Source organism: Cyprinodon variegatus, unplaced genomic scaffold, assembly GCF_000732505.1.
Source record: "Cyprinodon variegatus isolate N-32 unplaced genomic scaffold, C_variegatus-1.0 Scaffold176, whole genome shotgun sequence".
NCBI classification, from domain to species: domain Eukaryota; kingdom Metazoa; phylum Chordata; class Actinopteri; order Cyprinodontiformes; family Cyprinodontidae; genus Cyprinodon; species Cyprinodon variegatus.
This window is the reverse complement of record NW_015150629.1, coordinates 414198-424214: the sequence shown is the minus strand read 5'-3', so window position 1 is coordinate 424214 and position 10017 is coordinate 414198. Positions and strand designations below refer to the sequence as shown.

The 10017-nt window shown below is 37.8% G+C and overlaps 1 protein-coding gene across 3 annotated transcripts in view; it reads left to right on the top strand.

Moving 5' to 3' along the window:
• The window catches only part of lepr (leptin receptor), a 63879-nt gene extending 59514 nt beyond the window's left edge, over window positions 1-4365 (top strand). For all 3 annotated transcript variants that reach the window (XM_015378687.1, XM_015378686.1, XM_015378688.1), the window contains 5 exons: window positions 1943-2146; window positions 2236-2319; window positions 2415-2508; window positions 2803-2878; window positions 3258-4365. In XM_015378687.1, coding sequence (XP_015234173.1) covers window positions 1943-2146; window positions 2236-2319; window positions 2415-2508; window positions 2803-2878; window positions 3258-4091 — 1292 coding nt within the window. In that variant the 3' untranslated portion in view covers window positions 4092-4365. The remainder of the gene's footprint in view (window positions 1-1942; window positions 2147-2235; window positions 2320-2414; window positions 2509-2802; window positions 2879-3257) is intronic.
• Window positions 4366-10017: the final 5652 nt, after the last annotated feature.

Sequence of the window (10017 nt, the reverse complement as noted above, 5' to 3'; positions counted from 1 at the left end):
CTTACTCTGAAATCCCCCATCCCTGCGTTCCTTGGTGTGATTTATATTTTTAGGATTTGGGGAAAAAATGGAATAAAGTTCCCATCGCTGCATCAGAGCTCTACCTGCTTGACCTTTGGATGGTTTTCCATGCTTGCAACCAAACTAGCAGCAGTAGTGGAGTTTGGAGATGTAATCCACTTCTTAAATCTACATTTGCTCTCCTCTAATTTATCCAGAAGTTCTGCAATCACCATTTTTCTCTCCCTCCCAGCTTGGTTGTTGGCTGCATATTTAGCTTGCCTTCCCTGGAAATGTCTTTCCAAATGTTTATTTTTTTGCCAACCTCTCATTACCAAGCAAAAATGCAGGCAATCGTTCCGCATTGTTAATGAAAGAAAATGATTCGGCCCATCCTTTGAATCCTCTTTTCTCATCAGCTATCTTCCTTTTTTCCCCTTTGGGATCCATGGTCCGAGACACTCCAGCAGCCTGGCACTGCACAGCGCTGGTTGCAAGTTATGACCACTGATCTCTATGGCTATGAAGCAAATTATTGTTTACATTTATTTATTATACAAATGTTTCCAGCATTGGAAAACATAATTATTTCTTGTTTGACCTCCTGCACACCATATTAAAACAAAAGAAAAAAAAACAAACTCGATTTTCAGAAATTTTTGAAAAAGCTCCAGGGAGCCGCAAGGGGAACGCTAAAGAGCCGCATGCGGCTCTGGAGCCGCGGGTTGCCGACCCCTGGTCTAGTATATATAGATACAGGCGGATCTCAATGACATTTAGTTTGACATAAGTCTAAGCTGGTGGTTCCCAAACTTTTAGTGGCGGGCCCTTCTTTGATTTGAAATACTTTTTCTCGAGAGCGGGTACAGGGTTGTGCATGTGCATTTTTATTTTAAAGTGGAGAGGGTGGCTCTTTGCAAAAAATTGAGAAAATCCTCCTCTATACCTTTAATAATAATAATAATGAAAATTGAACTTTATTGATCTAACAATAGAGAAATTCACCTGCTCTATCCACCAGGCCAACACTCTGCTGCGCAATAAGGAGCTCTATAGTGTCTTAGCCGTTTGGAAGTAGCTGTTCTTCACCCTGGTTTTTCCACACTAGTTGCTCTGCAGCCTCTTTTCTGAGCAAATCATTCTGTCTGGTGGGTGTTTGGAACCTTTCTTAAAGCTGAAGGTCCATTTTGGCTTTGTCTGTCCTTGGACTTATGTCCAGTAGTCGCCCAGAGTTCTCTGTGAAGCATTTACAACCCTGTATAGTATACTATTATAACGCAGGACTGCAGGGGTCCATGACCCATCATGCAACACTCCTGCGGAAGGCCCTCAGGACATATATCTTGAATCAACCTTTCTGACCAAGCCTGAGGTGTTATTGCCCAGATGAAACGTTTACTTCACATCACGCTTACCTCAACCTGCCAAGTCCTACAGCAGGTTCCTTTGGTATTTAGCGGTGTTCACTGACTTCTTGTGTCCTTCATCTTGGTGCAGAGGTTGTTTTGTTTGCACTAATCTCCTTGGTGAAGCGATCATTAGCAAACCTCACTTTATGACAGCCTGGATGCTTTGCTATATAGCTGCAACTGATTATGATTAAATACAACAAAATGTGATATATATATATATATATATATATATATATATATATATATATATATATATATATATATATATATATATATAGCAGAGTAAAATGTCCTTTCATTGTTTTAAGCAACATACTTAAAGATAAGTGCATTTGTGAGTTCTGACTTTGAATGACAATCTGCAGTAAACATTGTTATTAGAATAACTCTAAAAGGTCAGAAATAACTCATGTCAATCAATATTAGTCATGAATTAATAAATCATCCAGTTCCTCCTACTTTGTTTAATGTGCATCAAAAATCAGTCCACCTGTACTATCTGACGGCATCGTTTATTCTCTTTTCTTCAGGTCGCTGTATCCATTCAATCCATGTTTCGCTTATAAACAGCACCTGTGTGTCTCTGTCCTGGAGTCTCTTGCACATTAGACCTGTTCCCCTCTTCCTGGTGGTTCAGTGGTTCCCAAAAAAGGAGCAGGACTCTAAAGACTTCGGTCTGAGCAAACAAACATGGGCCAGGCTGCCCTACACCAACCCCCCTGTCCATTTACGAGGTAAACCATCCACTGAAACTGGTGATAATTTTCGATATTTACCAGGTTTTTTCTCCACTAACTTGTCTATTTCAATGTTTGCTTTAAAGGAGTTTTTTTTAGTTCGGAGGAGTACGACTTTCACTTATATCCAGTCTTTGCTGATGGAGAAGGAGAACGCATTTCCACATTACGTATGTTCTGTTTCCATTTCTGGTTTTGCAACAGTAACTGCCTGAAATTAGAGTGTATTACTAAATATCTGATGTGAATTTTCACTTTATTACAGTAAATACAAGAACATCTCCAACCTACATCATGCTAATATTCATCTTGATTATTAGCATTGCTGTATTTCTGATCCTGGTTCTCTCCCAAAACCAGTAAGAGCATTATTTTCCTCTTATCAATCTTGATAAATGAACTTTTATGTTCTGACCTGAATGTCTGATTGCAGATCAATATAAAACGAATCCTCTCATTTAGTCAGACTGCTGTAAGAAATGACAAATGAAGTTAATCCCTGCTGTGTGGTCTAATTTAGGTCCCTGACATTTTAAGGGATGTCATAACATTTGATGCTTCCTGATCAGAGGTGGAGGAATCAGACAGGAGAATGGAATATGGAAGTCATTTCATGCAAAATCCAACATAAGTATTTTCATTTTTTCTGGCAGGATGAAAAAAATCATATGGAAGGATGTTCCAAACCCGAACAATTGCTCATGGGCTAAAGGACTAGACCCTAAAACGGTAAAAGAACTGCTCTATAAATTAGATTTCCTGTGACTTTTTAGTTGGATTCCACAAAGCCTCAAGGAGATCAGGAAGAATAAAACAAAGTGACAGATATTTACTTGTTTGATTGTAGATGTTAAGTAATATATAAAAATGTAAGTCAACAGAATAAGCTTTCTTTATACTTGCTTGAATTTCACAGAAGCCCCTTTCTGATCAAACTTCCTCAGCTACCATCTGTCACAGCTAAATGGCATAGATTCTAACCAGGAGAGCCTATCAGTATCTCCCTAGGCTTTACCTGAGTTGTTTTAACACTGTTTACATCTCAAATGAGAGAATTGTCAAACACCCTATCTTGCTCTTATTGAAATACATTTGTTGTTTTATCTAGATGGAAAACTTTGAGTACACGTTTCGATCTTCAGAAGGTCTACAAGCCTTGCCTCTACCGACTGAGAAGTTCTCTAAAGTTATTGTCGGGAACAAAGCTCTGGCAGAAGCCTTGGTCCAGACCTCAATGTCTCCTGACTCTTTTATTCCTTCGACTAACACCGTTCTGCAATACTTGAATCCAAGAAAAGAGCAGCTGCTGGAGTGTGACCTAGTCTTTGATAAAGCCAGTGTTCCTAAATCTGTAACAAATTTTAATATTACTAGTTATAAACTACAGCCAGGCAGTGCCTTGGAAGAACGGGGTTCAGGGTCCACTAACGGCTCTGCTCGGTCTTCAGTGACATACTCAAAGGTCCTGCTCACCGATGCAAAGGAGGAACACCTGCCTCCTCATCTCCACATCAATGATGGAAGTCGGAGCAGCTCTAGCGATGAAGGAAACTTCTCAGCAAACAACTCTGATACCTCTGAATCAGTCACCAGTGGACTGTGGGAATTGGACAGCTGTCGTGGTACAGAATCGGATGATCAAAGACACTCTGGCTCTTACAACTCTTTCAGAAAGCTTTCTGAAACATCAGAGAAAGAAAATGAACTAGATATGAGGCAAGACAAGCCTTTAAACTATCTAGAAATTAGACATCCACTGGAGGATGAGGAAAGTGAGGAAGAGAATCCAAAAAGCGTGCTCCTGAAAACTGCACATGTGGAGTTGCATCATCAGCTCAACCAGGAGGAAGTTATGGATCCCAGTAAGCTACTGCAAGCTTGTAGCTCACTGTACATGCCTCAGTACAGGAAGCATGAAGCAAATACCATCCCACACACATGACAACCAGCTTTTATTACAGTGTGTACCAGTGTCTTGTGACGCATGTCAATGCCATTTACCACAGTGTTCCTACCCTGGAAAAGACTGCTCCTCGGGCACCGCACAATGGCAGCCCACTGCTCTCCAAGGGGAGGGGTTAAATGCAGAGGGTGAATTTCGTTGCTATGTACTTGTGACAATGTAATGACAGTAAAGGTTAAAGGTTCTATTCTATTTAAAAATATCTCATTGTATAGTTGATTCAGTGTATGTTCCTTTGTGGTGCAGAAAAAAAAATGCCAAAAGTGCAGACTTCTCATGGAAAAAAAAACATTTAATATGTTGTGTATATTTCCTTGAGTATTATAGGGTTAAAATCTGATATTCCTGTGTATGTAAAGTTGGTGACACATAAAAGATATTCTCTGATCAACTATATTTAGCAGTCTGAAAAAGCCGAAACATGATGTTCAAGACAAATGAGAAAATGGAACACAGTTATGTTAATTAAATGTAATAACTGTGCTGTAAATGTTCATTTATTTTACATTTGTGTCTTCAGTGATTTGCAGCTTTTCAAAGTCTGTTCATCTTTTAATTTAGCTTAACTTCAGCCTTAAGTTGACTTTATACAGAGAGATGTGACGCACAGACCAAAAGAACGCATATGTTCTGTCTCTTTAGCTAATTCACATTTGATTCAGAAAAGGAGTTAAACATTGATAACATCAAAAAGTTAAAACATGCAAGTCACTGTGGTTAATTATTTTGGGCACTTTGTTCACTTATTGGCAGCTTTAGGATTTATTTTCCATGTTTTTTGAGCCAACTTTTAATTTTAAGCCTTTGAGTAATTGGTGCTTTAATGTGTTGAGGGTTTGGTTTTAACAAAGTGATATTTTTCTCTGTTGAACCTTTGAATAATAGTTGTAATCTTCTGTTAAAAATAATAATAATAAAAAAAAATTCAATGTATATAAGATGGATTTGAAAAATATTGTAAATGTAGAGCCTTTATTCACCGTAATTCTTAATGGAAATGTTCTATTTTCATTGTGACAATAAAGAGTCTAGTGTGCAGCTGAGTTGTTTGTTCAGCACAGAATGGCAAATTAATGTAAGAAAATTTTTATTTTTTAACTAATCTTGTGGAATTCCTGAAATGTTTGACATACAAATTTTATATTTATCTCAAAAATGTATTCTAAAGCAGAGTCTCTCCATTTTTTTAGTGCATAAGATGATCTAAAAAGTATAAATTTCTTAAAATTGATGTATTTTCCCTTAATTTGAGCAGGTAAATAGAAAGAAATCTACAAATAGAATGATTATTGTTGCTCATAAAATTTGATAAAGTTGTTCTTTTTTAAAATGTTAAAAACCTCATTCAATTTGTAAATTGTCTTAACTGCTAGAAACATCGAAAAATGTACTTATTTCAAGAAAAATGTAACTTGTCATATGTGGTGTAGTGAAATCGTAAGACCCGTACCGGTTGATGAAGGAGCCCAAGTGGAGTCATGATCTCAATATTTGGAATCAACACACCAAAGTATGGCACAATGTCAACAGGAAACAACCAAAGACTTTGTACAAAACACTCTTGAGACAGCAAAGTACAAAGCAGTAGCTTTAATTTAGCCAAGAACCAGGTAACAGCAAAAAACAGAGTGGTTGGAGCCCCAGGATGGGCCTAGTTTGATTCCAAAGAGTTATTTTTAGAGAGCAATCAAAGGGTACTTCCTTTGTTCCTTTCCCGGTATTATAGCTCCTTGTTCACTTAAATGGAACCAAGCATTGTAAACAAAGACTGTATCATCGCTTCCTTTACTGCAGTAAACAAAATTTCACAAACACACATGAAACTCTTGGAGATAATATTCAATATTATGAAATTAATCCTTATAAACCGTGATTTAAAATACAGAAGCCGAAAGACATAAATAAAACACTTCAAGCTCAAAAATAGTGGGCTGTACCATAGTGTCAATATTTTGACAGCTGATAAAGGTATCCATCGTTAATACAAATTCAGCGCCCGTTGAGCGAATGTGGACAGGTTGTCTATCCATCACATGGCAACAAAGACACAAAACATTTCCACACATGTTCTAATTTGGAGTGAACAAAACGCACACTCCTGGAAGAAAGTTCAGGGTTTCAAACCCAGAACCTGCTTGTAACCAGGCAACAGTGCTGTGAGACTGCATCTAATCCTAAGCAGTTCACAAAAAATGTAAATAAATTTACCAGAACTAGTCATGTAATCAGGGTAGAGCAGTGAAATAGCATTTTTGGCAAATGTTTTTTCACTCCTAAGTATTGGATGGCTACTTTTTAACTTTTATATAAAAATATGTAGAACTAGTCCTCATTTTACTTTATTTTTAAAGTAAAATGTTTGGGTACTCTACCAAACTCTACCCTCAGTGGAGAGAAATTTATCATAAGTAATGATTCAGAACTCTTTACTTTACAAACAAACCGTAGATAATATGGGAAGCAAAGTTCCAACATCAGTATTAAACTAGAGCATCAACTATTATGGAGTGAGTTATGAATATGTTTAATAAGGTACAACTAATAAATAAATACAGAGTAAACCTTTATCATATCAAGGATTTTTGTTACCCTGAGCACTGTAATAATTTTAGAGACAATGACATGAGACATTGTAAATCACAAAAAATGTGCAATGACTTATTCATGTCTGCATAAGTTTGTAAAGATGATCATTGAATTCAAACTTCAAATATGTTCAAAGCAGAACTATTCATCCTTACAGCTATTATCTATCAACAGCAAAGATGTACTGCCGCCTTGTGGCTGCAGTAGGTTATTTAATGGCATCGTTACCTCTCTACTGTGTTCAGAACTGCTGCAAACACAGAATCAAACAGCTAAATAGAAAAGCATTTTCAGAATCTGTTCATAAAACGTCAGCATAATACAAAACACAGCTATAGAAAGAGGTGAGTGAGTTTATCTGAGTTAAACTTAGTCCCCTGTTTAAACACAGTAGTGAAACTTTGAATTCCAATCCGGTCAGGACATTACAGAGAAATGAATGTTTTATAGTTTGATGCAAAAATTTGATTGAAAATCAACAGGTATTGAATGAAATGAATGCCAAACAAATAATAAAAAATAAAATTTTAATACATGTTACAATCACCCATCTAGCTTTACATGGTCCTAATGCAATGACACATATATGTTCAGGGAAAACATGAAAGTATTCAAACGATCTGAAAAAATGTTTTCTAAAATGGTAGTTAAGGCACTGTAGAGCGATTACAAATAGTATGACTATTACATAAAAAGACAATAAGAATGACACATTTCTCTAAAGCATAACATATTTCTAAAATTAATTAAAAAAAAACAAGTGAAATGTTTGTAATCCTCAAGGTGTTATAAAGCTTTCCTATAGAAGCAAGAAGAAATAAGAGGCTTTAATGTCATAATGAAATTTTGCTGTTATGCCAAGTCAAAATCCACATAAAATACCCAGACAGAAGAGTCAAGAAGCTGACATAAAAACAATATTTATTTTATTTCACAACAGGTTAATATATATATATATATATATATTTATATACATAGAGAGAGAGAGAGAGAGAGAGAGAGAGAGAGAGAGAGAGAGGGAGAGGCAGGGAATAGAATAGAACTTAATTGATCTCAGAATGGAGAAAGGTACACAAAGGAGGAGAAGGTGCATGAAGTATACACAGTGGATGGTAAAAATAAAGGAGAGATTTAAGGTGACTTATATATACAGTATCTTAAGTACAGTAAAGTGGTGGCAGGTAAAGTGTGGTTCCTGGTTTGCTGAATAGATAAATAGTATATGTTATTGCAGTGTTATTACACCAGGTTATGGTGCAGTGGCATTGTAAAGTCTGATGGCAGCAGGCATGAATGACATGCAGGAGTCTATATGTCTGTTACTAAAGGAGCTGCTCAGCTCCTCTACAGTCTGGCGCAGGGGGTTAAAGGTGTTGTCCATGATGGATGTAAGCTTGACAGCACCGCCTCTGCCATTTCCTCCACTGAGTCCAGGGCGCAGCCCAGAATAAAAGTGGCCCTCCTCACCAGCTTGTTCAGTCTCTTTCTGTACTGCTCTGCTCTGCCAGGGGCCCAGCAGACAACAGTGTAGAGGAGGACTGATGCCGCCACAGAGTCATAAAAGGTTTTAAGCAGGGGTCTACTCACTCCAAAGGACCTCAGCCTCCTCAGGAGGTGGAGGCGGCTCTGGCCCTTCTTGTACAGGGTGCCAGTGTTATGAGTCCGGTCCAGTTTATCATTGATGTGAACACCCAGGTATTTGAAACTCCACAGTTTCTATGTCCTGCCCCTGGAGGTTCATGGGAGAATGACGTGTGGGTCTTCTCCTGAAGTCAATTATCATCCCCCTGGTCTTAATTGTCTTTAAACACAGGTAGTTGCTCTAACACCAGTCCACCAAGTCCATGATGACTGATTGGTACTCCAGCTCGTTCCCCTCAGAAACACTGCCCACAATGGCTGAGTCATAGGAGAACATCTGGAGATGGCAGCTGTCTGTGTTGTAGGTGTAGAGGATGAAGAGAAATGGAGACAGAACAGTGGAGGACCTTTCTTTGATTTACTGCAGGGATATTTACTGTAGGGAGATGATTCCCTTCACAACTTTTGGAAAAACACGATTCCTGAGGCACTTGTTTTTGATTTATTTCTGTGCTATTTTCCTGATGGGAGTGGGGAAAACAGTGCATTGATAGGTTGGGTGGTATCTGTGGCAGTTTGGTGTTCTTTCTGTACTTCTGCATCATAAACCAAGTCCAAATCTTCTAGATTAACTTAAAATTAACTTAAAGAGTAAAGTGACTTTGTTGGCGTTTAACTTTTCCTTTTTACGAAAGTGCAGCAGAACAGATCGACCAAAGATTAACTATGATTAACTAAAATCAAAACAGTCTTATTTTGGCTGGCTACTACAAAGTGCTTCATTTGCAGTTTTTAGTCACAAGGGGGCAGAACAAGCATTCCAGTACAGCCAGTAGGCGTCATTTCAATGATGTCAGAGGAGCAGGTCCTTCCAGCCTCTGTCTTGTGTTTGCCATAGAAGGGCATGGTAGTGAGAAGTGTTGCTGCCTTTGGCAAAGAGAGGCTGCAAATGACGGAGGCTGGAAGTCTGACAGAAAGCTGCAGGATCAGATACAACAGAGATCAGGGGAGGTTATGTGTTAGCTAATATCTTAAAATGTGATTTATAATGAGAGCATTGTATTATTGTTTTAATTTAAATTTTAGGATGTAATGGAAACAGTTACATCATTTCAGGACAGAATCCCTGAAGAGGAGAGAGAGGATTTCTCATTATTACCAGCCTGAGACAGAAACATTTGCTGTTGATATGCATGCCTCCTATTAACCCTCTAAGGTGTATAGTCACTAGCTCTGACATCTACGGCATCTAGGAAGTGGAAACATTTTCCTATCACACAGAAAGCCTCAGGCAGACTGGATGGAGGATGAATGCTGCCAATGTCTTCGTAATTAAAGCACCAGAATTTTTACTTAGCTCTGTTTTTCTTGTGCTCTTAGTAGGTTAGGGACACAAGAGTTAAGTTTAGTGTCAGATTTTCTATTTATGCTGTTTTTGTTCTTAATTAAGGTTTGTCCTCTTTAAGAAACCCTAATTCACCTTTCCCTGAGGAGGTTCCTCCTTTTGCCGAGTTTTAAATGAGGAATTATTTTCATTTGTCATGCAGGATCAAATAAGCCTTTAATAAATAAAGAACAAATTTAACCTATATTCTAACCTATACCATATTCTCGTTTGGATTTAGGTCTGGACTTTCACTGGACCATTCTAAAACATATACTTTAACTTTTCCATCATTGCTCTGGCTGAATCTGGACCTTTGTGTCTATTGTCTGTTGGAAAGAAAAGATTTGCCTC